The following is a 27,464-nucleotide window of genomic DNA, read 5'->3' as shown; positions in this document are numbered from 1 at the left end:
GGTTTTCCTGCAGTTAATGCTGTGTGCATATTCCCATTGCACAGTAGATTTTGGTCTTGCAGACTCCACAGAGTTACAGAGAGACTACTGAGAATGGGCTGGACCTCCTTGCTTATACATAGCCTAGTGTTTTCCAGGGAGAAGAGCCCTGGGCTCTTGGCTTCAGGAACATCCCAAATTCATTCCAAGCTCTTCATTTCCTGCAGGGCCTCTTGGGATCACTCTCTTTCAGAGGCTACACATTGGACACTGTCTCTTTAAATAGTAGAGGCTGAGAATCTCTCAGGCCACCATGACATATCCCAGCATTGGACCGGCCCCTGAATAAACTGGAAAGACGCCTAGTCCAGCTTCAGTTACAGGGAGCTCCACCAGAGAACGTCTCAGGGAGCCTGGCTGGACGCAGCAGAGCTCAGATCCGTGTCAGCTGTGGGCATCTGCTGTCCTGTGGGCAGGGCTTGCCTTCCACCCTTTGCATTTGACTGCAAAGAAATCCGGGTAGAGGAAGGCGTTACACTGTTGTTCTGGTGAGTTTTATTGGCAAATGATACCTCTGGGTGGTGTTGTGTGTTATAGCGCGGCTCAGTTCCCGTCCACTGAAGCCTGCACATGGAAGTGACTCTAATGGAGACGGCACAAAGGTACTGAAAGCGACAGGAACTCGGGAGTTCTTAAGTTCTTGCTTAAAATCCAGGTGTGTATTTGACTGGGGAGGCAAGAGAGTGGGCTGAGAGCATCTCGAACCTGAATACATCCAAATTGGAAGGGGAAGGGGGCCCTAGATGCCCCTGCCCTAGTGCAAGCAGCTGTATTCGCACAGCTGGCCAGCGGGGCTGGGGCATGGCCCCTTCCACCTGTGGCCAGCAGGCTCTGGGTGTGGCCACGCTTGTACAGCACTTCCTCACAGTAGCATTTCCTCTGTAGCACTGGGAGCTGGCCAGGAAGCAAGAGGTAGCAAGGGACAGATGGGGTCACCTCTCTGGCAGCTTGTGGTGTGGCTATGACCCAGGCGATTATTGGCTGAAATACCGAGTTGGGGAAGGGCAGAGTGAGGATGCCCCTACAACCGCCCCCTCCTCCAGATGTTTATTAGACAGCCTTCCGAAGCTCCCTTAACAGGAAGGGAAGAGAATCCCGAGCTAAATGCAGTGCCACGGAGAAGGCTCAGAACAAATAGGGTTTTCAATAAGTAAGAGTGCAGTGACTTCTAGGACACACTCAACATGAAAATGACCATAAAATAGAAGACTTAGCTCCATTTTCTCAGTCCTTCTCCGGTCACATACACTCTTGCGTAGCTGTATAACTCTGGGCATTCTAATGTATTTTAGTCCGGAGATGGATAGACCTGCCTTGTAGGGTTATGAATATTAAATGTGCCGTTCTTATCATAGTGGTGCGTTTGTGGCCTGGACCTGTATTTTGTTCCAGACACACCGCTAAGGGCTTTGAACATATCTTCTTGATGGATCACCACGCCCTTCAGTGCAGGCGCAAGTAGCTCTTCCCAGTGACATTGAAAACACTAACACTCAGGGAATGCTCACAACAGGAGGAAGCTGGCTGATTAGGTGTGCCTGAGCACAGAGCCCCGACCTCAGCCACGGTCCCCACAGCTCCTCTCGTCCGGCTGTGTGCCAAGCCCAAGTAGAACACCTGGCATAGACAGGTCACTGGATAAGAATTTCATGAGTGTTCTTTTAATCTGATAAGAAAATTTAAAAGATCATGGTCTGAAGAGTCCTTCAAATTCATTTTTTTATTTAATAAGCAAGACTAGACAATGGGTTCAAATGATGACTACCTTCAAATAGCAAAATAATATGGAACTATTTGAGTCATCTAGGGCTTTATGACACACAACTCATTATAGGTAGGGAGGGTGTGGATGTGCCGGTAGGGACCTTTAAGGTATTGGCTCCTTGGGCCAATACAGGTGACCTGATGAGACCTGGGCACATCTCCAATAAGGGCTGCCTAGCCTCTCCCTCTATAACTCTGGGAGGGCCACACTCAGGCGGCTATGAATCAGCTAGTTTCTCTGGCCACTCTTCCGTACCTCCTCAGATGGCCAGTTCCCTCATCCCCTACTCCCCCCGCTCCCACCCCCCCCCCCCACCCCGTGGTCAGGACTCCAGCCAAGACTGGGAGCCAGGCCAGATTGCCTCAGGCAAACTTCACCCTAAACTTATATGCGGTTGTAATCTGGGTTTGCCAAAGTTAGGAGGAGCCAGATCCTAGGACTGCTTGTCTCTTTATCAGTGCGCCTCCCCCCCCCCCCCCCACGCCCAATTCTGGTCCAAGCAGGGTCCTCTAGATATGTCTCCTGAATCCCTGGAAGCCAGCACACTTTCTAGGTACAAACAGGGATTAGAATAGCCAGGATGGGTGTTTTGAGGGCAAGCCCAATTAAGATCAAGCAAGCCAGGTGTGCAAGGTCCCAGAGGTCCCGGTTGCCGGTAGGAGAGGGGATCCAGCCTCAGTCCCTGCATAGGCACGGTCGGCTTGGGTGCGCCCGGACTGCGCACATGCGGCATGATGCGGGGCAAGCTTTACTTATGTAGGCTGGGAGTGGGGGACGAAGTTAGGATTTACTGGTCAACAGGGTTTAAGTACCACAGAGCTAGAGGAGGTGGGAGGCGAGAAGCCCAGGGGCCTCCAGCTTCGAATAAAAGTCGAGGTTTTGCAGAGATCTGCTTTTCCGGAGGTGTCTTTAAGTCCAAGTAACTGTCTGGGGCAGTCGGCGCCCCGCCCGCCTGCCCCCTCTCCTCGGGGAGGCCCGCCCTCCCGCACACGCTGACCCCGGGACACACCCTTCTGCAGCGACGCAAACAGGGCGTAGTTCCCGTTAAAGGGGAACGCCGGGAGCCTCTCACTGCCCCCTTGCTTTGCGCTCACGCAACCCCACAGCACAGCTGTCTTTTGGGGACGCCAGCAAGCCAGAGGTCGCACCGGAGTTTGTGCCTGAGGCCACTCTGCTCTGAGACAGCTGTCCCTTTGAACTGCAAGTAAGTTGGTAGGGAAAGTGAAGGAGGTGGGGGATAAACCTGGACATCGTCTGGGGGTAGTGCGCCTAGAGTGGTGACCGGGCTTCAGCCCTCCACAGGGCCGTCTTGTGGCAGGAGCTCCGAGACTCCTGCCTGTTTCTTTTCTAGCCTACCCAGGGTGGTGGCAGTGTCTGGATAGAAGGTGGCTGGGGCGATCACGCGATTCTTTCCAGAAGATGTACTGTTAAAATACCTAGGATGGTATCCCAGACCTCTGGCCCTTCAGGTCCTAGCCACGGGCCTTATCTGCTCTTGCTGCCTGCTACTTGAAGCCATCCGATGTAATTTTAATTTTTCTGGAAAGCATGGAAAAATCCTATTTATATCGTCTGTGCATTCCTGGGTTTTTGTTTTTGATGTGTTCCTTTGGGGGGAAAATGGAGTGTCTGGGATAGAATACTTGTCAAAACTATTTTGAAGTCTCCTTGGCTCAAGGTTCTGTCCTTAACTGGTCCACGCAGCTGCAGCCAGTCTTTCACAGCTGAACACATTCGCTATCAGATCACCAAGCTTTAGCTCTCTAAAATCTGTGAAGGGTAGGGGATAGGATCTCCGGACCGCAGAAACATGTCTTGCCAACTCTGACCTGCGGGACTTCTCAGACTCAGTCAGCCATTTGATACAACCTCCCTCCCGCCAGTCAGTGACACCCCAGGATAGGACTCCTGGCGCATCCACTCGGGGTGGAAAACTGGACAGGGTACGCGTAGGGGCCCTGCCTGCGGCGGGCTCAGCCTGGCTGTCCGTGGGAGCGTTGTGGGGTGTGTGGAGGGGGAGCGTGGAGCTCGCCGGGCTCAAGGCCCTTGGCCCCCTGGGGCGCAGGAAAGGCGCGGAGCCCTGCAAGCGCGGGAAGCTCGGGAGCCGGGCAGTCCTCCAGCCCGCTCGCTCTCCTGATCCGGGAGCTGCCAGCGTCTAGGCCGATCCCCGGGCGGGGCGGCTCCTTTCAGCTGGCAAAACCGGGTGGAAACTTGGAGGCAAGTAACGGAACACGAGGCACGCTGGGGTCTGGGAAACCAGCCTCAAGCAGCGGGCGACCCCAGGCCGCTGACTACAATCCTGGCGCCATCCGTTGAACCTCCCGCCCCCGGGGAAATCTGCCCTGTGACTCGGGCAGGGACGTGGCCTCTATGGCCTCCCGAGTCCCACGAGCCACAAGAGGCGCCCCGGCTGGGCGGAGGCTTGCTGTGGCCTCGGCTCATCCTTCTGGAAATTCCTCTCTTCCGCGCGCCTCCCGGGGTGATCGAGACGTGCGTACCACTTGCTTGTTTTGTTCCAAAGGCAAAAGATGTTGGATCGCGGGCGGGCGCTGGGCGGGGATAGGGATGGCGGCTGCTGCCCCCTCCCGGCCAGCTGGGACCCCGGGCCAGGGCCACCGGCCTCACACCCCGCTCCCTCTCTGTGCAGGCACCGCTCCACCGAGCCCGAGCCCAACTCCCAGTCACCATGCTCCTACTGTTGTTGGGGATCCTGTTCCTCCACGTCGCTGTGCTAGTGTTGCTGTTCGTCTCCACCATCGTCAGCGTGAGTGCAGGCGGGCAGGGGAGGCTCCTTGAGGGGCGGCAGCTATTCCTGCTTTGGGATCCCAGGTGCTTCTCCAAGTGCCAAACTGGAATGATATTTGCAGAGGGCTGAACATCTCAGAGACCCAGGGACATTTGGTTTTGCACTTTCTGGCCTCCCGCTTCTTTTCAGTCCTTTGAGAAAGTCGGGCCAGAGTTAGGGGTAGGATAGGAGGTGAGCAAGGACGGGAAGAACTTAGCTGCTCAGGCTTCTGAGCCAAAGGGGCTGACTGCAGGGCAGATCCATGATTCTTGGCCTCTGGTTGATAAGACTGGACTGCTTTCTTTACCTTGACGTAGACTCTTTGAACTAAGTGGGCAATTTAGAAAATCTTTCCCCAGATCATAGCTCAGACGAGCTGTTTCTTTTATAAAACTCGTTAGGACTTGGAGTTATCAAGTTAAAATCGACTTACCTGGAGAAAAGTTTGCAAGTCTCTAGTCAGTATTGCAGCAGGCCTGTCGTGTCTTGCCGGACTGCCCTCCACAGAACTGCCCTCCACTGATAGGAGCTGGGCAGGGAAAACATGTTATGAAACTGTCAAACACAGTGGATTAATTCTTTTAAGTTTACTTTCTTGTCCATGAAGATGTATGCTTCCAGCTTTAACGTCTTAATGTAAGGCAAGGTGGAAGTGTGGGTTCTGAGAAGTAGGTTTGGGATTTGTAGATTGCTTTATTATTAACGAGATCTTAATTGTGACTATGGTTGATGCTAATCTTGATAGCAGTAGGAATGATAAGCTCAGCTGGCACAGCGCTTGGCGATCAAGCGTGAAGCCTGGGTTCAGATCCTAGCATGGCATGAACCTGTGTATGGTAGTGCATTCCTGTAATTTCAGCCCTTCCTGAGGTAGAAGCAGAAGGGTCAGAAGCTCAGGGTCATCCTTGGCTACCTAGAGAGTTTGAGGACAGCTACCTAAGACCCTGACCCCTCCATGCCCACCCAAGAAATAAATATGAGAAGTGGGTTTATAGAGGTCGGGACTAGGAATGACTCTCAGGAGGTGTCCATGTGCCGGGGTAGAGCTTGAGGGCATTGTCCTTGGGCAAATGCCTCGTTCCTGCTATGCCACACACCTCTTCATGCAGTAGCATGTGTATGTGTGGGTATCTGTGTGCGTGTGTCACACACAAGACAGTGCTCCCACTCCGCAAATATCTGTGTCAGGCTGGCACCCCTCATTCCTGGGTCACAATTGTTAACTTTACCAGTGAGTGGCCTGTGCTTGCGGGGAAGGACCAGGGGTGGGGAGGGTTGGGGGGGGGGTCAGGCCTCCAGGTGATGAGTGAGTCAGGCTGGGGAGTGACCTGTGCTGATCTCACCGGGTAGGGGGTGGGCAGTCCTACAGCGGATGGCCGCTCTGCTATCCTCGCTCTGCTGCTTTTATTCCTTCCTTGCCGCTTCACTAATCCGAGTGTCTTATTGTTTCCAGCAATGGCTCGTGGGCAATGGACACACGACTGATCTCTGGCAGAATTGTACCACATCCATCCATGCAGCTGTCCAACATTGCTCCGCGTCGTCAGTGAGCGGTGAGAGACTAGTTTGGCGCTTTGCTCCAGTGGTCCCCAGGGCTCTTCTTTTGCACCTGAAAACATCAGTTCTCGGGGCTCTGGACTAGAAAGCCCTTACTGGGTGGGGTGGAATGTGTCAAAGACCAATGAAACAGATGTGAGAGGCAGGGCCAGTTGTCTCATGAGGGAGACTTTGGTATTCCTGTGACTCTGCCTGAGCCACACCTTCAGCTTGCTCTAATCGCTTTGTGTAATGCTTGAAGTGGGTAAAGCAATTCGGACACAGTGAAGCAGAGGAGGTAGCATGCGAGTTCACCTAAAGCAGATCCCATGGCAACAGGTGATATTGCAGACATGTTTGGTCTGGTGACTGTCTCCATCAGAAATGTCCTGATCTTCCCACTGCAGCGTTAGGCAGTTGAGTTTCCTGAAGATGGCCTGGCCAGGTTTGCCCCCATCCCAGTTACCAGACTGTCTTCTTAGGTCTTGGGTCTCAGTGGTACCATTTAGCATCATAAGCTGAGCCTGTGGACCTTTCTCCACAGACTGTATTTCTCCTCTGCTCTCATTATCTTTGGCTGTGGGGTTTTGGAAACCAGGCTGAGGATGAAATCAAGGGACCACTAGGAGTGCTCAGCAGTTGTGTAGAGCTCTGGTGGAGGTGTAGTCATGAGGTTTCTGCCAAGGCTTGGTCTTATGTTCCCAAGGATGGGTCCTGGGCCCAGGGAAACCTGGAATTCTAACTTCGAAAGGCTGGTTAAGGATGGCTTCCGGTTTACTGTAAAGGGCTCTCTTATGTTTCGTTGAAGATGCCACAGTCAGTGAGAGGGATTGGTTATTATCCAGCCCCACAGAGCAGACAGTGAAGCGACTCTCAGCTCTGTGCAATCCATTTCCTTTGCTGATTTCTCTCTTCCTATAGACTCTGCAAGAGTAGGTTGAAGTGTTGCAAATGAAAGACCTTTGCCCAGCGGCAACTAGTAACATATTCACAGGGAGGGGAGGCAAAAGGCTGTTTTAAAATTCCACAGTTCTGGGGCTGGGGACATGACAAAGACCCCAGTCTTTTGAAATGGGTAGTCCTTCATTTTGGTGTGTGGGACACACTAATTTGAAACCATTCTAGAGGTTTCACGGTGAGTTGACAGCCAACTAAATGAATACTGTTCATGAGTGCCTGAGAAAGAGATGAAACTGCTCTTGGTCCCCCAAAGCCACAGAATCAGGTTTCAACTGCTTCAGCCTTAAGGCCTGGCAGAAATTCCCTGCGCTTTCAGGCTGGGTGTCTTCTGCCTCACCACTGACACCTAGTGATCGTTAAGGGGCAAGACAGCCTGCAAAAGTCAGCTTTCTCTGGGCCCTTGGGCCTGGTGTCCACAGGCGCTGTCCCCAAGTGGCATCTGGCCACGTGGAGTTGGCACAGAATTCAAGACTCTCAGGCCCGGAAGGGAGCAGTTTTGGCAGGCATATTAAAACCGCCTGAGTTTCAGCCGAAACGAGGAGGCATAGGGACTGCTAAGCTGTGCACAAGCTGTCTGCAAGAGAGACTGGAAGGTACAGCTGGGTAACCCGTTAATTGACCCACACTCCATCTTCCTGTGCAATAAATAGCTGTTCTTTGGTGCCAGCAGCACATATTAAAGAGACACTGGTGCTATTTTAAAGAGGAAACTTGCTTCTCAACTTCTCTATGTCTGACAAATTCATCTTCCTGGGCTCTCCCACCGTGATTCTGCTCAGTTTGTTAATGTGTTCCAAGTGTTCTTGATGGCTTTTCTGGGAACCCCAGGTTGTAGCCCCAACAATAATGGGCTTTTGAAGCATTCAGAAAAGCCCCCCCCCCAAAAGCCGGGCTTGCTTCCACTTGGGCTTATTCTAAATTAGGAGTTTCCATTTACACTTCCCAAGTAGTCATTACCTGCCTGAGGTCTTCCAGGTGTGTCAGCAGACTAAGCTCCGAGGGATCAGTCCCCTGGGCCTGCTTTGCCTGGTCCATGGTATCCAACGATAAATTATGGAACAACAGAGCGTTACAAAGTTACTTTTAAAGCATTGGGCTACCTTCTTGAATGAACGGTGTTTAGTTGTTCTCTGAATTAAATGAGTTGTGTTTGTTCTTAGAATGTTGGAAGCATTCTCTTTGAGGTAATCATTATTGATATTGAGTTGATAAAATTGTTTGCCGAGCATGTAACGTCTCTTTATATGACAGGCTTCCTACCTCCCCTTGGGGTTTTGCTGCCACCAAGGTTGGTCTTGAATTCTTGGGTTCAGGGGATTCCCTGTCCTTCCGCTCCCTTGAGTAGCTGGGACACCATGGCCACAAGCCTCTGTTTTAGCTCCAACCTGCTCATTCTCTGAAAGGTCATTAAAGTTCTCCTCTCTCTCCCGGGTAGGGGTGGGGCCGCTCTGTTGTCATAGAAGCCACTGCTATGTGGGTGTGGACTGCTTTTGTGTACTCTGGGCAGCCCGATAGCTATACTATCAAGCCCAAAGGTGAATCACGTCTCTTTGCAAAGCTATCTCTTTGCCCTGGGTCTAGTTTTATATGTTCTTCATGGGCCCTCAACCTCTTCTCACTCTCTCAGGTTTTTTTTACACTGGTTCACTTACTTTCTGGCCCCTGCCCTGCTCAGTCCCTGCAGTAGGCAGAGGTGAACTGGCTCTGCGAGACCCACCCCAAGGCTTGGGAGCTCTTGGCCTTGGCAGTCAGGGACCTTGCCCCTGCTGATGCCGAAGCTCACTGAGGAGTTGGGATAAGTGTGGGGGCATGAGTCACTCACTGTGAAGGCACACGGGGCCAGGTGCCCGAGGAGAGGGGGCAGACAGACCTTGCCCAGGTTCAGGAGGAAGTGGAAGGGCAGTCTACAGTGGGAGGCAGAATATGATCCCTTCTCCAAAGGGCAGGCAGGATTTAAGTAAATACAGGCAAGCCGGGAGGTATGCTCTGTCTGGACAATGACCTACTGCAAGAAGATGGGGCATGGTAGACCAGTTGGCTTGAGTTCTGGCTAGTGTTAGAATTGACCCCATCGGGTAGAACCTCTTCAAATGTTAGTGCTACAGATGAGTTTATTTTCCCCCTTTTGTAATGAAATCAGAGCACGGCAGCCTGGGAGATACATGGCGTTTCATCATGACATTTTTAGGGAATGAGATAACTTTCTAGCTCATTTCTTTGCTGTATTTTGGTGTTGGTTCTCATCTGACATGAGTGTAAAGGCTGTTGGAGTTCTAGCCTTCTCATTCTTGCCCTCAGTGGCAGGGCAAACACAGCAAGGAAGAAAGAATGTGTTCTTGCCTCTTTGGATGGGATGTGCCTGGAAGCTCACGTTTGTTCCAGCTCAGTTACCAATCACGCCTTGCTCATTTACAAGAAGGCAGTGAAATGGAGGAGGATTGTGTCAAAAATGTCTCTCTTTCTCTCTCTCTCTCTTCCTCGTTCTTTTTCTCCTTTCCTCCCTCTGTCTATCTGTCCCCCTTTGTCTTTCTCCCTTCTTCCTACCTTCCTTCCCTCTCTTCCCTTCTATCTCTTTCCCCCCCTCCCTCCTTCCTTCCCTCCCTCTCTCTGTACCCCTCCATCTTTCTCCTCCCTCCCTCCCTCCCTTCCCTCACTGTCCATGCTCTCTTCCTCTCTTCCCTTTTCCTCCTCAAGTATAGAGAAATCTCAGAGTCCTTTGTCAGTACCGTGAATCCTTATTTTCTTTCAGCACATTCTTCTCTTCCAGACGTCAGACTCATGTTCAGCCACCTGCCAGAGAGTTCTGCTGGGCTGTTTAAGAGGTCCCACCCAAGACACCATCTCCAGAGTCACCCTGACCCTGGAGTAAACTGTGTGACTGTCTGGGAGAGGTTCTAGGCAGGGGGAGCACTGAGCACAAGATCACAGGGGAAGAGAGCAGAACAGCAGAGTGGGGCCAGAATGGGGTGTGTCTACAGATTTTTCCAGACTTTCTCCAGGCCCCTGTGAGGGAGTTGAGGAAGCCCTGCTCCTGATCTGGGCAGCACATCTGCTTTGTCATTAAGTGAACCTGCGCCTTGTGTTTTGGATTTCTATTTTTTAAAAAATGCATAGACGCGATCTCCAAATCTAGATTTCACCTGTGTGAACCTGATCTGGAACAGAAGGGTCAGATCCCAGGCTGCTCGGGTGCCTAAAGGTTGGAAGGGCTCAACCTAGCCTTGGCCTCCTCATTGGCTTTCGAGAACACAGCTGAGGTCAGTCAGGCACAGAAGAACTTGGCCTTTGGTGTGACTAGACTCATACCCACTTAGAAATTGCTCTGTTATGTTGGAGGATGAGGACCATGACAGCAAAAAAATATATGCTTATTCTTGACACATCTTTGATTTTAGAAAGTGTCTATTCAACCCAGAACATGAAGGGAATAACCACACCCCCAATGCCTTCATAGTGGTTGGAGATGCCCTGTCGGCCCTCTGGCAAAATTGGCCCCTCAGCTGCAGAGGACCTCTCTGTCTCAGAGGATGCCTGGGGCTCAGACCAGAAGCCAGTAAGACTTCCTTGTCCTTCTTTTCCATTCGAAAGGACAGCAACAAACTCATGGCAGTCTTTATGTTGTGGGTGCATTGCTGGGGCTGGAAACAGGAAATCATCTGTCCTGCCAGCATCAGTCCCCCTGAACACTCTTGGTGGTCTCTTTTGTCTCTGCCTCCAAAACGATGCCAGACTTCATCTCGCTCGGCCATGTGATGACACTGTCATTTTGGCAAGGGCACCAGACCATTTCCTTGCTGTGTGGCTCAGCTTCAGGTCAGACTTCAGGAAACCCAAAGGCCCTCTGCATTTATGGGATCACGGTTCACAGTTTAACATTTTTGTGGCTCCCCAGACCAACCCAGAATTCCACTGCAGCAATGGGTCTTGATTTTATAGGATCTCATAGGTTCTCTGGCAGGAAAAGGAATCTAGGGGATGGGATGTGACATTTGATCTCCTGACTTTTTTTTTTTTTAATCAGATGACAGTATGTAGGCGTTAATATGGGACATACACAGTCTTTGCTGTTTAAAAACTAAGGCTGATGTGAGAGGATTGCCTGAGCCCAGTAGCACAACACATGCATAGATGGCACAGTGCGTCACTGTTTCATAATAACCAATTATTATGGTTAGTATGATACAGTATCACAAGATATGATATCAGTTACATTCTTGGGGTTTCCCTGGAGTCCCAAAAAACATCCTTTGCATTTTAGGAGCAGGGCAAATGCTTGGTCATGGCTTGACTTGAGGGCATGTGAGAGGAAGATGCTTGGGCCTAGGAGCTGAAAATGCAGCCGCTCGCATGCAAGAGCCTCTAGCTATCTACTGCTTTCCCCATCTGTCTAGAGACACCTCTGCAATAAACCTCTGTGAGGAGAAACCAGTGAGCTGCAGCCACATGTTCTTCACGTATGTGGAGGCCTTCCTGTACCGTAGCCTTGGTTCCAGAAATTGGGCATGTGGAGGAATAAAAAAGACCAGGTCTCTGCCCTGTGGAGCTCACAGATAGTTGAGGGACTTCGTTATAATTAAGAAACAATCCTGAGAGCAGAAGTTGTGTTTAGAAAGTTGTAGAAATGAAGTAGACTGTCATCCCTGAGGAGGAAGAAGCAGCTGGTCATAGAACGCCCCTTTGTCCACAGTGAAAGGTGGGCATTTTGAAAATTAGTTCTAGGGAAAGGCAAAGGACCAGCGAGGATCTGTTGTGATGGTCCAGGCCTGGAATGATGGATAGTGACAGCCCTGGTAACAACGGTGATGTAAGCACTATGCCAGGCCTTCTTGTTAGAGTTCCACATTCAACCCACTTTAGAATGTAGGACATTGGTTCTTCCTCAGCTGTGGGAAGAGCGAAGGAGGGGCTGGACTCATCATAGCTTTTGGCGCTACATTAGATGTAAGGTTTGTGGAAGCATGGTTAAAAATGATGTCTAGGTTTGTGGGGCAGGAGATAGAAATGAGATGGGGCATCGGCGGATGGAAACCAGGATTAGATTTGCTCATCAGCGGTGTCAGCAAGGTCTCTTTTGCATTTAGCAGTCCCCAGGGACCAGTCTTGCTGGATCCCTGCAAGTGGACATCCTGGATCTGTGAGGGAGAGTATTCAGGGTCCTGGGCTGAAGTGCAGAAGAGGGGGCAAAGGAGGAACACTCCTTAGCTGAGCCTTGGATAGAGGTTATGGGAACCTGCAAAGGAGGGAATCTTGGGATGGGCAACCTGGGATGGGAGAGGAAGCCCATGAGACAGAGTCATTTGAAAAATTCCCTTGTTCAGCCCACAGCTTCTGTTGCCTGGAGCAGTCACTCCTGGTTGCTTTCCCCTGTGCCATTTTTCTAGACTTGGGCTCGCTATGCCCCATTGCTCACCCTCAAGAAGTGGACATCTTTCCGGTGGCCTTTGCACCAGCAGGGGGTGTGACAGCAGTTTTTGTTCTGTTGACAAGTCTCCAAATAGTGGAGGACTGCACTTTCGTCTCCTCCTCTCTGTGGCTTCTCTGGAGCTAGTGAGACTGTTCCAGGGTTCCCACTGTATGGTCTGGGCAGGCAGCAAGTGTGAAGAGAACCTGTGGGTTTGGCTTAGCCAAGCTGTCTGTCCATGCCACAGCATCTCCCCTCCTCCTCCTCTCCCTTCTGTGGATTCTAAATCGAAACTGTGCCAGGGAAGGCATTCAAGTACATTGTTGACTTTTCTGGCTTGTCAGTGCATTGTGGTGGAAAAACAAGTCACTGAAATCCCAGGAATCCATGCTCTCTTACACTGGTCTATCTCTAGCAAATGGAGCAGGCTGGCAGGTACCCTGATGTCTTACCAGTCACATGTGCCAAGGTAGGGCAGACAGAGTCCTCGCTGCACAGGTCCCAGGGCCTCTGCACATCCAGGGTGTAATTGTCATATAGGTGGACCCAAGGAGGTGGCTGACTCTTGAGCTTGTTCTTGGGGATCGCATACATCATCAGGGTACCTGGGGAGCACAGAAGGGCTTTGTGCATAGGAAAGAGTGGGTGGCATTCTGTTCCTGGTGAGTGTGGGGACTGTAATCTCCATGGTGGCCTTTTTTATCTGCTGGGGGAGGTGGAGGATTTCGGTCTTTCTTGTATGAAGAAATCCTGTAAAACCCAAAGATTGCAGAGATAGCCCAGCCACTCCCTGTCTGCATTCATATGGCTCACGCTATGCAGTGGAATCTGCCTCTCTCTCTCTTCTATGGCCAGACTCAGTGTTTTCAAGTGAGTGTTATGGTCAACAAGTTAAAAAATATTAAGCTTCATGTTATTCAAGCTTTTATTATTATTTTTTAAACAAGAGCACAACTTCTTGTGACCTGTAGTAATTCACTACATACTGTGAGTGTCCAGAGAGAAAGGCGAATACACCTGAGCATGAAACCCACGCTCCCCCCCCCCTTTTGGTATCGACTTATTGATTAAGTCTTGGAGTAAACATTTCCTACAGATCTTCCTGTTTCTTCAGCTTCCTAACAAGGTACAGAGGAAGCTTTCGGAAGCTTCCTCTGTTCAGGTAACTCAGGGACCCCAGGGGGTACATAGGAATCCCTGTGCTAGTCCAAGACCCAGTGCGCAGAACAGCATGGGTATCGGAGTGTACAACTAGTTGGTATGTCTTGCACAAACCTCTTAATCAGGAGTGCAGTTCACTGAGTGCTTATGTGAACTGAGCATCTTAGCCAAAGGGTCTGCATCTGGAGGCGGCTCTGACTTAGGGTGTTTTTAGATGTTGGAACACTTGCATATGCATTAACTTTGTTTGGCGAGGGATCCAGATCTAAACATGACATGTATTTATATACAACTTATATTCATAGCCCAAAGATGAATGTCCACGTATTCAGTGTACCTGTCACCCTGAGTCAGGCGAAGTACTCCCCACTGTGTCAAACTCCAGATATTTTTAACATTTTGGATTTTTGTATCAGTGGCATATGTGACCTGCTATCAGATGTCATTAGAGTCCCTTGATGTGAGGGTTCTTTCTACCCCACCCCGGGCACTTTGTGTCCACTAATGTCCAAGTTGCTCCCATTAGAACACCTCCGTAATCACCAGCTGCAGAGGTGAGCCTTCCTGGTCTCTGCGAGCCCCAGGGTCATGCCTTGCTTTTCTGTGTGATATGCTTGCTACAGGGGTCATGGGTAAAGTTAGCTTGAGTCCCAATTCTCATGTCAAACTTCTGGGGTAGGGGCGGAGGTCCTAGGACAGGACCCACACTGGACTCTGGGCCACCGAGCTGGTGGGCGAAGGGTAAGCAGAGGCCACATTGTTGAGGGTGGAGGCTGCTTGGAAATCCAGCGAGTTCTGGAATGGCATTCATACTGAGAAATCAGAGAAAATGGTGATTTTTGTGTGACGGTGGTGGGTTGGAGATTTGGGGGCGGGGGTCCTGCTCTGGGGGTTGCCATGTGACTTTGAAAAGAGTGCAGCACTGTGCCTAGAGGAGCCACTGACTCCTGCCTTTGTGATTTACCCTTCCCCGATGGCTTTCTTCCATGTCCCCAGTTTGTGTTCTACCTTATCTACCTTACATTTTCACGTTTTCAACCTCACTACCTTACTGGGTGTAATTGTTTTTGGTGGCCCTGAAGACCAAACCCATATCATCGAGCCGGCTAAGTAAGTCACCGATCTACTCAACTACATTCTAGACTCTGGTGAGCTCTGTCTCTCTCTCTGGAATCAGAAAACCAATCAAGAATTGCCCAACGGGGGAACCAGAGATCAGGGATAAAGGCTGACTCCGTGCTGATAATGACAGAGGCAGATGAACTGTTCGTGTTTTCTGAGCCCTTCACCATCTAGACTGTAGGCCCTGGGCTAAGAATATAGCTGAGGGGGCAGATGTATTTCCTTCTCTGATCAGCTGGCTCTGGGCAGGAATCTGACCTTGAAGGGAAGCCTGGGTGAGCCAGCTCTACCATCCCCTGTGTTCCCTGGGGGATGGGTTTGTCTGCAGCCACAGCCCAAAACAGAAAGTTGTCTGTAGCCCTGGCACCTGGCATCTCATTGGAGCAGCAGGCCTGCAGAGACCATGCAGGCTTTTTCACTCTGGTTCAGTACCGAGGGTTGAGATTGGCTTAGACTTAGCTCCTACAATTCCCCAGGTATCTCCTTTGAATTCCTTACTAAGTGAGCACTGGAGAATGACAAGAGGTTTCCTTGGGTTATATACTCAATTATTGTAGGCTCTCAGTTAGTGGGGAGCAGGGTATTACCACACCAGCCTTTGGAGTTCACTGGAAACAAGTTTCAAATCAACAGCCTTCTCCCCACTTCTGTTTCTCTCTACTGTCAACATTAGCCTCTTGCTTTGCTCTAGCAAACATGGGGAAACTAGCTTTAGAGGCCAAAGTAAAGCCACCACTTGATTTACTAAGGGTTTATTGGATAAGTCAGCCGCACCCACTGGTTTATGTGCTTCCTGCTTGAGGCTCAGTGACCCCCCCAAAGCTTAATCTTCCAGCTCACTGCAGTCAGCTTGCTGGGTAGACAGACACTCGTCTCCTGATGCTTCACAGTGCTGCGGTGCTGGGATGAAAAACACAGAGAAATCAAAATTAAGTCAGAACGCTTTTTGGAGTTCTGGTTGGTGCCCGGGCCGCATCACTTCTGTGAATTCTGTGGTTCCCCAGCACAACACCACTTTGTGTGACCTGAATGGAGGTGCCTAGAATGGACCCTCCAGTCACTACATATAAAAGGTTGTTTCTCTGCTGCTAGCACCGTCTGTGTGAATGGGGCTGGCTTTCTTTGCCAATGTTCTTTCCTTCTTTCCCATTGCTCCTTCTTCTCTCCCTCCCTCCCTCCCTCCCTCCCTCCCTCCCTCCCTCCCTCCCTCCCTCCTCCCTCCCTCCCTCCTTCCCTTCCTCCATCCTTTCTTCCCTCCCTTCCTATTTCTCCTTCCTTTTCTTCTTCCTCCCCCTTCCAAGAGATTGAACCCCAAAGTCATACGGATCAACTTCTGTACCCTCCTCCTTTAACAGGACTTTCACTGCAGCCTGAATCGTTGCATCCCTATGACCTGGGATAGTAAGTCAAGCTAGAGAAAGGCAATTTAATTCTCCAAGAGGCAAGTGACAAGTTAAATAGGTGGCAGCAGAGCCACCTTGGGGTTATTCCAATGAGAGCACACACACATGGCTGCTAGGGAGAGCCTGGCTTTGCTCATCATTGCCTGAGCCTATTCTCTCATGGGCTCAAGCACCCCACCCCTCTGCCCTAGCCACCCCTCTGTTCTAAGTCTGAGAGTGATTCTGGCTGGGAGAAGTGGTAGGGTAGCTAGACAACCCCTTTAGGGCATTGCAGGCTTTCCCCTTTGAGCAGCCAGTGGGCCGAGCCAGTCCTGGGACTGTCATGGAGGCTGCTGTCTCCAAGGCCTGGCTCTGCTTATCCTCGGCTGTCCTTGATTAGCACCTGATGGATGACACTTGGTGACAAGTGAATCTCTTGACTCTATGCCCAGAATCCTGCAGTCCTTTGAAGTTTTGAAAACCCAACCCTCGCTATTGACACTGCCGGATCTTCTTTACCTTGTAATTTTTAAACTCGTTTAAATGTTCACCTAATACATGTCAAGTTATGAAGTGTGGATTTGTTCCCAGCCTAATGCCCAAATCCTCATAAACTCAAGCTCCTCACACTCAGTGGGGAAGTTAGTATTTGTTCATAACCTTTGCACATCCTTCTGTGTGCTCTGATAGCGTAACAGCAGTGCAGTGTGGAGCCTGGGTGAATAGCTGTCGTTGTACTCTTCAGGGAGTGCAGATAAGGGAAGACTGAGTGCACATGACACGCAGAGCTTTTAAAAGCATCTTCAGCCTCTCTGGTTGAGTCTGTGGGTGTGAAGGCTTCATTTAGGTGAAGAGTACATTCTCTTTTCGTGAAAAATAAATCAGAAGATACAGATCTAGTAAAAGGATTTTTGACCCAAACTCCCCCTCATTATGACTGAAGTTCCGGGGGATTCCTGGCATGGGATTGATAGATCTTTGTTTCTTTTCTGTTGGGATGTAGTGTAGCAAGGACTACCGTTTGTTGTGTTTACATCATGGCCCTGTGCACACATGTGTGCGTATTTTACTCCTTACTGTCTTGAGCTCTTACAAAAGTACTGCTATCTTAATTGTCGTTTTTTTCAAGTGCTGCAGGTCCATTGTAGGTTGATAGTCTAGTTCATTATTGTAGGACACTGACTGTAGGTAAGACATTATAGGAGATACACTGATTCATTATTCCTTCAGAGAGGAATGACCCTACTGTGGAACATCCTGCTTGACTTCCTGAATCTATACTAACTCAGTTAGTTTGGGGTTTATTTCATTCTTGTTTTTCTAGCTTCTGGAGTTGACAGTTAAACCCCCTGTCTTTAGTATTTCCCTGGTAAAGGCATCTGAGGCAGATTGTCCCCTGAAGACTGATTGACCACAGTTGCCGAGTTGGCATGAGGCATCTGAGGCAGATTGTCCCTTGAAGACTGATTGGCCCCAGTTCCTGGGTGGCATGCTCACTTTCAGAGCCATTCTTTGCTGATGAAATTTTTTTTTTTTTTTTTGGTTTTTTGAGACAGGGTTTCTCTGCAGCTTTAGGGCCTGTCCTGGAGCTAGTTCTTGTAGACCAGGCTGGTCTCGAAATCACAGAGATCCGCCTGCCTCTGCCTCCCGAGTGCTGGGATTAAAGGCGTGCACCACCACCGCCCGGCTTGCTAATGAAATTTTAAGTATATTGTTGAGTATATGTTCAAGTATTTACTTGAAAGGCTGTGTTGCCATTGTTCCTGTGAACAGAGTGTATCATGTTGACTCAGGCAATGTGATCAACTTTAAATTCTGTCTGTTGTTAGTGCCTGTGCTCACCTGTCATGATACCTGTGTGGAAATAGGAGGAGTTTGGGGAGCTGGTTCCTCCTTCCAGTATGGACTCTTCAAGTGCTTTTTGACCCACTGAGCCCCCTCACCAGACCTGATACTATCTCTAAAATCTTTCTTTTTGACAGTTGGGTAGATAAAAGCTGATATCACATTCTTCATGAGTTTCCCACGCATCCTCTGGTTAGCTAGTGGGGTTGAGTATCTTCATATATTTACTGGCTTCATATTTATCACTTGTGAATCACATATCTATGTGGCTTTTTAATTTAACATCTGACCCTTTGATCCCTCTAAACCTTAATCTTGTGGATCCATGAGCTAGAGACTAACTCCAACTGACACCTCCCCTGTCATTTCCTTCCTTACGGTTCATGGACTGTATTTAATGTACACTAAATTTGTGTCTAGACATCCGAAGTCTTCCTTCTGCCCAGCTCTACCATTTTCTGTCCATAACTAGAATATACGGTTTGAATTGCTAAAACTTTATACGCTTCGCATGTAAAATATTTTAATTGTGTATTGTAGCTACATTTTATTAATTGTAATACTAATAGAGAGCATGCAAGGTAATGGACATACACTGGAAGTCTATGCTTGATGTCTGGTCATTTTCGTTTACTGTTCTGGTTTTCTTCCCTCTGTTTTATATTGTTATTGATCTCCTATTTGTTGTTTCGGTGCTTGTTTCAAACTTTTTGTTAGCTGTTACTTTTTGCTTCTGTTCTTTTTTTGAAGAAAAAAGTTTTCGAGACCATGTGTTACATAACCCAGGCTGGCCTTAAACTTGCTATGTAGCCAAGGATGACCTTGAATGTTTGAAGAGCCATCATGCTCAGTTTATTCAGTACTGGGGACCAAAGTTGTGCAGCCTGGGCAAGCACTCGGAAAACCTGCAGTCATCTTTTATGTGAAGTATTGAATCATTCTGTCAAGCTCCAATTAAGATATTGGCAAGAATAACATTATATTGCTCATTGTTTTTGATAAAATTGGAGTCTTGCAGCTTCGAGTGTTTCTGTCCAGGAACATCATTAATGTTGAGGGTTTTGTTCTTCAATTCCATATTTATTTCTTCTCCCTACCAGGTATTTTACTAAAAAGACATGTTGTCATATTTTTTCGATTTCATCAATCTGCACTAACTCAATTAATTTTGGATTTATTTCATTCTTGTTTTTCTAGCTTTTTGAGTTGACAGTTCAATCCCCCTTTCTTCAGTATCTTTCCAGTAAAGGCATTAGAAGCAGGCATTGTCCTCTAAAGGCCGCTTTGGCCGCAGCTCTTGGGTCTGACACGTTAATTTTCAGTGTTCCTCTTTGCTGATGGCATTTTTGCCTTTCAGCTCCGTTTCTTTAAAAGATTGTCTAAATCCTCTGTTAAGTGTGCAGATGGATTTTGGTGTCTCTTTTATTTTTCTATGCCGGTGTTCATTATACTTGCAAGGCAAGCGTTATACTCCCAGCTGTAGCCTTGGCCTGGGCCCTGGCTAGTTTTTGATTTCCAACTCCTGGTTTTATTTTATGCTTAGGTCATCCCCGCTTTCCTGAGATATCTTCCCCCCAATACCTAATACACAGTCAGTCTATAAGACTGTCCCATGTGAGTTTGAAAATCGTTGATAGATTTTATCATTTGAACATACATTTCCTATGTATCTGCTGCACTGAGACAGCTCCTGTTGTTGGGGTAACCTTGACCCTTGTGTCTTGGCTTTGTGGTTTACATGCTTGGAAGAGGGAAGCTTTTCGCTTTGGCTACCTTTATATTTCAGCTCAGACTCAGTGTTCTCATCCGTTGTCATGCATCTTTTATTTTATTTATCATTTAGTTAGGGTCTCTTTTAAAAACTGTCCTCAGATTTCTGTTAGGTGTATCTCTTGGGTCCTTGGCTGGAATGGTTTGACTCAGAGAGCTGTTCGTCAGTAACTTCACATGGGTTGTAGCCAAGGATAGAGTTGGTCTTACTCTGTGGATCTGTGTGTTCTATCTGTTGTGTTTATGGTTGAAAACTGCCTCTTCATCTTCTTATCCCCACAGCTAGTGTGGATGCTCAAGAAATGCTTACTGAATACATCTCCTGATCCCCAATTCTGCTCTGATTGGAGAGCCGGTTTGGGTTAGATCACTCATGTATAATGGGGTTCAAAAGTCAGTAAATGAAGGCCAGGGTACTTTTCTGACTTGTATAAATTTAACACATAAAAAGTTTGAGTTTTATCACATTGTGTAATTCACAGTGTGTTAGTAAAAGATCTTAGAACTGGAGACCCATATAGTGTCTGCTCCAGCCTTGCCCCTTAGGACAGTACACTTTGGGGGACACATCCCTGCCACAGCTGAGTCACGGCTCCAGGTTCAGATTGAGACCTTCGATTTGTGGCCTCTGCGTCATCTCACTGAGGTAGATAGTGTTTTAATGGATTATGGTAACATCAGCTTTATTGCAGAATGAACCTTCAGAGAAAGCCACACTGTCAGGAAAAGACACATGCTAATGGCACACATGTTAGTGGTGGCTGTAGCTTCTGGCCCCTCAGACCCTGTTTTCTTTCTGAATGGAGAAAGCAGCAGCATGCATTGCTATGGTGGAAGAGGGTAAGTCTGGAGTCAGGGCCTCTCGGGTCGGGAGGAATGTGACCCCCGGGCTCATGGAACATCTCTGGAAATCGCTTTCACTACAAACAGGCTAGATTACCTAGCACGAGTTTCCTCCATCTGGCAGTACTGCCAGTGTGAGTCCGCAAAGCCTTATTGGGATCTCTAGAAGTGCTTCACTGGCTCTGCTCCTGAAGGATTTCTCCGGAGATGCTCGGAACTTACAGCAGGGTCCTCTTCTTCAGCTAGTCATCACAAGTTTCATGTCCCTTATCCAAAATGCTCTGGGCCAGAAATACTTAAAACTTAGGCTTTTAAAACCTTTAATGTTTGCATATATACAGTGTTGACTGTGAGACCCACGTCGAAATGTAGAATTCGTTTCATATACTATGGTGTAGGTAGCCTGGAAATAGTTTAATGTAGTCTGTTTAATAATTTTGTGCATGAATTAGCATTAGTATGTTGTCTTTTTTAAGTTTACATATTTCAGAGCACTTTTTGTGCAAGTTTTTAGGTTAAGGGGTGCTCAACTTCTATGAATAATCCAGAGGCCATAGCTTTGGATGCTTGCTAAGCATTGGTGTAAGCATCTTTTGATGATAGGGTCCCTCTCCGTAGCTCAGGCTGGTCTTGAACTCACTTTTATCTTCCAGTGTTAGGATTACATATGTCTGCCACCGCTGGGTGGTATGTGCACTTTGAAGCTATTGCACACCAACTAGTTACTGCTCGAGAAGATAAAGCCCTCTCTGTCAGTTCTCTTCTTTGGGGAGAGTAGGGTAGACATGGTACAACCCATCTGGTGGACACTGTCCGTGTCCCCCTGTCACACTCAGGCCTGCCTGTTTCTTCCTTTATTTCTTCTCAAGTCAGACTAGCTTGCAGCAGATGTTGACCTGGGGATATCCTCCCTTGCCTGAATTGCAGTTGGAAGCTGAGATGTTTGCTGAAAGCATGGCGTGGTTGACAACAGTGGGAATGCAGAAGCCATGGTCCTGTCTGGTGATTTAACTGACCACAGACAGCTCTGTGCTGAGGCCAAAGACCATGGTCGAGACTGACCAAGAAAAGGACGGAACTGGCAGAGAACATGGCATGCCCATTCGTCTTTAACACTTTCTTCCTGCTTTCTCTAAGAGCACCCCCCCCCAACAGTCATTTCTAGGATCTCTTTGGGGGATGCCAACCTCCTGGATATTGGTTATGAGCTATTATTTTGGGAATATAGTAGAGGGATCCCACCAAGTTCTTCAGAAACTCATATGTGTGTGTGTGGGGGGGGGGAGATCCTTGAATATTAGGAAGTCGTGGATGAGGCTCAGACCCTGTAGCATGTATACCCACTCACAGATGCTCCTTGGTTACCACGGGGTTATGGCTTAGGGAACCCACTGTAAGTTGAAACTGATGTTAAGTCAAAGATGCATTCAACACACTCGCTGCCCAATGGCTGAGCACCCTGCACCTTGCAGTATGGACTTTTTCTGCTCATGGCAGTGGCTGGGTGACTGACTGGGTGCTGCCTCTCACTGCCGTTCCCTGCTGCTGTCTCCCTTGTGACCCGCGGCCAGTCAGAAAAGGCTCCAAATTCCAAGTGTGAACTACAGTTTTCACTTACTGCGCATTACCTTTGTGTTGTAAAGTGGAAAATTACAACTTAGACTATACAGGTCATGAACCGTCTGCTAGTTTGAGCAGCGCATTTGCCAGAAGCATTGGAAGGCAGTTCAGTGTGTTTTAAATGGCACTTAACTCCCAGTGACACATACTTTTCCTACAGCCCTTTCAAGAAATGTCCATGGTTCAGCAAGAAAAGGTGGCTTGGTGATATTATAAGTGCAGATGTTAACTGTTACCACCAGGTTGGGGGCTCTCAGGAATCAGGCCACCTAGGCCTCACATGCCCCATGAAGGTCCTCCCTGGCCACTCCCAGGTTTTCTAACCAAGTGTTCCTTCCCCCAGAATGGCTGCAGTCTGTCCAGGCCACCATGGTCCTGTCTGTCATCTTCAGCGTCCTGTCTCTGTTCCTGTTCTTCTGCCAGCTCTTCACCCTCACCAAAGGCGGCCGCTTTTACATCACTGGATTCTTCCAAATCCTTGCTGGTAAGTTGTGGATGGTGACAACCATATGGGACACGGACCTTCTGAAGGACATGGTGCCAGAGTGGCGGATGGTTATATTTGGACTATTGGATGTTTATCCTGTAGCTTTTTCCCCTCTCTCTCTGTCTTTCTCTTTCTCTACAACCCCATCATGTGTGTGTGTGTGGGCGGGGGGTACGTACGCGGTGTATATGAGGATATATTTGAACTTGGGAACATCCCACTGCTCTGTGGAATGAAACACACATGAAAGAGTCTTGGGGACTCACGAAGAAAAGTCTCCAAACAGCCCAGACCCATCACCAGGAATGAAGCTATAGTATGGGCACATCCTTAGAGGTAAATGCCGAGGCTACTCACTGAGCCAAGGACAGTCTAGAGGACTATCCTTTGGTTTATGTGATACCCATGGAACTGTATTGGCCCTGTTTAGAACAGGGCCCTGTTCAGAGTGCTGGCAAAGGTGTTCTTAGGAAAGTGTCCTGTGCCTTTAAGTGGAGATAGTCACATTGACAAATTCCCCTGGTCTTTGATTCCTGCGGCACTCTCTGCTGTCTGCACCAGCATTCTGTGCTAATACTTCCAAATACGAGACTGCAGTAACACATACAAACACAGGAATGGTTTCCACCTTCTCCCTGTAGGCTGCATGTATGGTGTGAGGCCCAGAAGCTTCTGTCATGGGGTGAATACCTTCTGTCTCTGGATTCTACTTAGTTTCTTGCTTCATTGGTGCCTACCTTTCTGTCTGGTGTTTGCCAATTGACTGGGATTGGAGGGTACTGGAGAGAAGTAAGAGGCAGAGAATAAACTCCAGACTATGTCTAGGTACCATGACACACTCCCTATTCTGGCCCTCCGTATAGTCAAAGATGCAGTGTCCCATGTTTAGCCAGCTGTAAGAATGTCAATTGGGCTCTCCATCTCTGGATCACGCTTCTTGACTTGGCAGTTTCCTCAGGGATAACAAAAAGCACTTCCTTAGCGGGCTTGTTTGCCTCCAGGCAAGATGGCTTTACTCTGGAGAACCTCCTGCAGTATGTCTCTGTGGGTGCTCCCTGGGGACTTGATGGGCAGCCATTAAAGCTCCCTGACCTTGCTGTGAGGTCTTCCAGGGCCTTCTTGCTCATAGCAAACCCTGCTCATGAGTGATGCATTCTAAGCCCCTTAGAGGAGAACGTGCCGATCCTGTGTCTAGGCTCTGGAGTCATTTCTGTTTTCGGAGTGCCACTGTTCCTATGCATTTGTCATCCTTACCTTTGCTGTGTTGGGTCAGGCTTACTAGGTGGGAGGGCATCAAGGCAACCACACAGACTCCAAGTTAGAAGGAGAGCTGTGTATTGTCCTGCAGTAAACCAGCCCCAGGCAGGCACATGGAAGGCCCTCAACCCCCACTGGTTTCCTAGGTAATTGTGGCCCCCGTGGCAGAATCCAAATCAACTCAGATATGTAGGCATCTTATCAAACTTGGAGACCACACCTGTGTCCCAAATCAGGTCTGGCCACCTTTCCTCGAGCATCCAATTTAAAAAGGACCGCATTAAAATTGGAAAACAGGAAAAGGAGACCTAGTCAATGTGGCCACACTGGGAAGAAGGACAAAGAGATCAAGAGCTGCTTTCTCCCGAGTCCTTCTCTAGGTCCTGAGGTAACAGCCAAAGTTCAAATGGAGGGCGATGGATGTGCACACCTAAGCAGCCCCAGTCAAGGTGTGGTCCCACCCACCACTCACCCATCATTATCTGAATTTCAGACTCGTCTTGGAAGATGTTCTGACAAGCCATTAGAACCCCATGAAATCTCTTTCTGGGAGACAAGCTCTCCCCCCCCCCCCTGGTGCCCTTTCCTTCTCTCACATGAGATTTCTGGGGAAATTCTTTCTTTGGGGTCCATTGTTTCAACAGTCTGGTTGAGAGGCTCAGTTGTCTCTTTAGGATGTCTCCATGTCGGTCAGGTTGGTCCCAGTTACTGTGATTAAGGGGTTGAGAAAGATAGCAGAAGCCATGGACTCCGGAGTGAGTCTCGCCTTTCCTGTTTGTTTTATTTAATGGTGACAAATGGTGTCACAAATGCCTAGCTTGTGTTTTCCTTTCGTTGTGCCCTTGTGGAGCTGGAGATGGGCCTTCCACACGCTAAGCAAGCCCACCACCACTGATTCATATTCCTACACCCTACAGGAAGAGGTGCCCAGGGAGCAGCAGGGCAAGCTAACAGAGGACCCCGGATCAAGGCTGAGCAAGTGTGTTTCAGGACATCCAAACTGCTGGTGTCCCTCAGCATTACTATGGTTCCTGCTTCCTGTGACACGGCCAGCTTTACTGTCTGTGCATTTTCTGTAGGGTGTGGCAGGTCCTAGGTCCCATCCCACAGCAGTTCCAAGACTATTGTTTGGCTTTTCCAATGGGGGCAAACTGAGTGGGCATATTCTCCTCTGAGTTGCCAAAGGACAATCTGATCAGGGTTGATTGTGTGACATCACCCCCCTTCTGCTGCTTTATTCAAACAGAGTTGAACTGTCCAGCATGTCAGCAACTCAAATAGCAGTGAGGTTAGCTGTAGGTGGCCCAGGGACTGGAGCCCTGGAGCTGCCTGAATCCCACACAGCTGCTGCCTTGATAATAGTCTCTCAGAGCTCCTCAAAGGCTCTGTTTTCAGTTGGGAACAGATCTGCCTTTGTCCAGCTCCAGACTGGGATGCTGATGTCATTGGACCCCTCTCTGGAGGGGCACAACTGTCACATGGGTATAGGTGGTCAAACTTGAGCATGGTGGTTGTACCAAAAACTTGGGGTGGCCTGACCCTCCTGTGTGTCTGCTACTCTCCCATCCGTTTTGAGCTTCAGACCTGGGGTCACCAAGAGGAATGGAGCTAGTTGCTCTTTATCTGTCTCCTCCTACTGCAGGCAGCTTTGTTTCTCAACCTCGCTGTTTTCCTCCTTGCCTCCCTCTCCACCGCAAGACTTTGTCAGCCCCATATCACCAATAGGTCCTTCTCACTCCGTTCACGCCCCGACAGGATTGCTAAGGGCTCCTGGTTCCCTCTGGTCAGCAGGGTGTCAAGCCTTTGCTGTTATCCCGTGACGTCACCAGTGGTGCAGCGTCAGTTCAGTCCCGCTGGTTTCTGGTCATACACAACATAGCCCATCTGTAGAGCAGGTCACAGGCTCACAAGCATATCCACACCCAGCTACTTTTGGGAAGAGCTAGGCGGGCTAATCTTGCAGCCCGAGTCCTCCCTGTCCATCTCAAATGGCCTGGGAGAGGGTGGCAGTGAGAGAAAGAGAAAGGGGCAAGAAAGTGTGCTGAGGACCCTCAGAAGCGGTCTTGGCATGGGCGGCCAAGGTTGGAAGTGGGGGAGCTGCTCGTTTTCCCTTCACACATATTTTCCAGCTGTCTCCTCCTAGTTCTGCGCTGGGAGGTCCATCCAGGTGAGGAACATTCTCCCCGTCTAGCCCCGTGGATGGTTCGGGTGGCAGAGAGCCACAGTCCGGCTGTGAACCCCCAGTTACCCGCTGTCTTTCTCCTCCCAGGTCTTTGCGTGATGAGTGCAGCGGCCATCTACACAGTGAGGCACGGCGAATGGAATGCCAATATTGAGTACTCCTATGGCTTCGCCTACATCCTGGCCTGGGTGGCCTTTCCCCTGGCCCTCCTCAGTGGCGTCATCTACGTGATCCTACGGAAACGTGAATGAGGCGCCCGATGCACTGTTCCGTCTAGGCTCTGAGCGCGCATAGGGTACATGGGGAGGGAGGAAAGAAACTAGAAAACAAACCCAACAAACCAAAAAGAGCTAGCCCCAGTCCCCCCAACTCAAGTCAAACCAAACAGAACGCGGTTGAGTGGGGAGTGCTGTCAACTGAAGATGTATATAATATCTATGGTTTATAAAACCTATTTATAACACTTTTTACATATATGTACATAGGATTGTTTGCTTTTGTGTTGACTGTCAGCCTCGTGTTGAATCTTAAAGAACTTTACATCCTAACACTATAACCAAGCTCAGTATCTTTATTGTTTGTGTTTTCTCATCTTTTGTTTTGCTCAGACATAAACATCTCCCACGTGGCCCCTTTCATCTAAAATCAGATACCTCCCTCCCACTCAACCTCATAGGATAACCAAAGTTTGGGGACAAACCCCCAATGGCCAAAGGCCTTCACACTGTGGGTGACCTGGTGCATTTCGCAGGAATATCCACTGCCCGAATTGCTGTGTGGAGCCCTAAGCACTCACAGACGAAATGCCCTGACCAGAGCCCTCTGCAGAAACATGCCTGGTGGCTCTGGGACACTCGTCCTCGTAGGCAGAGGACCAGAGCCACACCTTTCAACAAGAAGTTGGAGACAAGGAGTCCATGAAACGGTGCTATAGATTTACCATTCCTCGTTATTACTAATCACTTAAACCACTCACTGGAAACTCGATTAACAGTTTGATGACGTAAAGTAGAATGGAGACCTGAATAATTGCGTGTGATATAAACGGTTTGTAACCGCTTTCATACCGAGCTAGGCTGTTGTTATTACTACAATAAATAAATCTCAAAGCCTCCCACAGTTTTCTCACGGTCGGAGTGTCAGGACAAGCGTCTAGACCCCTGGGACTGTGAGTTCCCTGGCTTGCTGGGTCTAGAGTGTCCTGTGCCTCCAGGGACTGTCTGGCAATGACTTGTATTGGCCACCAACTGTAGATGTATATATGGTGCCCTTCTGATGCTAAGACTCCAGACCTTTCTCTCTTTTTTTT

General features: G+C 49.0%; 1 protein-coding gene across 3 annotated transcripts; it reads left to right on the top strand.

Moving 5' to 3' along the window:
- Window positions 1-378: 378 nt before the first annotated feature.
- Window positions 379-27,464, top strand: Pmp22 (peripheral myelin protein 22). 3 transcript variants are annotated; one of them, XM_038327438.1, is made up of 5 exons: window positions 379-527; window positions 4,452-4,568; window positions 6,043-6,142; window positions 22,573-22,713; window positions 26,243-27,464. In XM_038327438.1, exons 2-5 carry the CDS (start codon window positions 4,491-4,493, stop codon window positions 26,404-26,406), a joined length of 483 nt encoding a protein of 160 aa, XP_038183366.1. In that variant the 5' UTR covers window positions 379-527; window positions 4,452-4,490; the 3' UTR covers window positions 26,407-27,464. The 3 variants fall into 3 exon arrangements, with proteins under 3 accessions (XP_038183366.1, XP_038183365.1, XP_038183367.1); XM_038327437.1 differs by lacking the exon at window positions 379-527 and adding an exon at window positions 2,856-3,008; XM_038327439.1 differs by lacking the exon at window positions 379-527 and adding an exon at window positions 2,856-3,016.

The sequence above is a fragment of the Arvicola amphibius genome, chromosome 4 (genome assembly GCF_903992535.2).
Source record: "Arvicola amphibius chromosome 4, mArvAmp1.2, whole genome shotgun sequence".
Taxonomy (NCBI): domain Eukaryota; kingdom Metazoa; phylum Chordata; class Mammalia; order Rodentia; family Cricetidae; genus Arvicola; species Arvicola amphibius.
Note: the sequence above shows the minus strand (reverse complement) of the source record. Positions and strands in the feature narration are given on the sequence as shown.

Excerpts from the sequence above, each read along its gene's own strand:
- Pmp22 (XM_038327438.1), top strand. The coding sequence starts at position 4,491 with ATGCTCCTACTGTTGTTGGGGATCCTGTTCCTCCACGTCGCTGTGCTA. Across the intron at positions 4,569-6,042 it reads TCGTCTCCACCATCGTCAGC|CAATGGCTCGTGGGCAATGG; the intron begins GTGAGTGCAGGC and ends TATTGTTTCCAG. Across the intron at positions 22,714-26,242 it reads ATTCTTCCAAATCCTTGCTG|GTCTTTGCGTGATGAGTGCA; the intron begins GTAAGTTGTGGA and ends TTCTCCTCCCAG.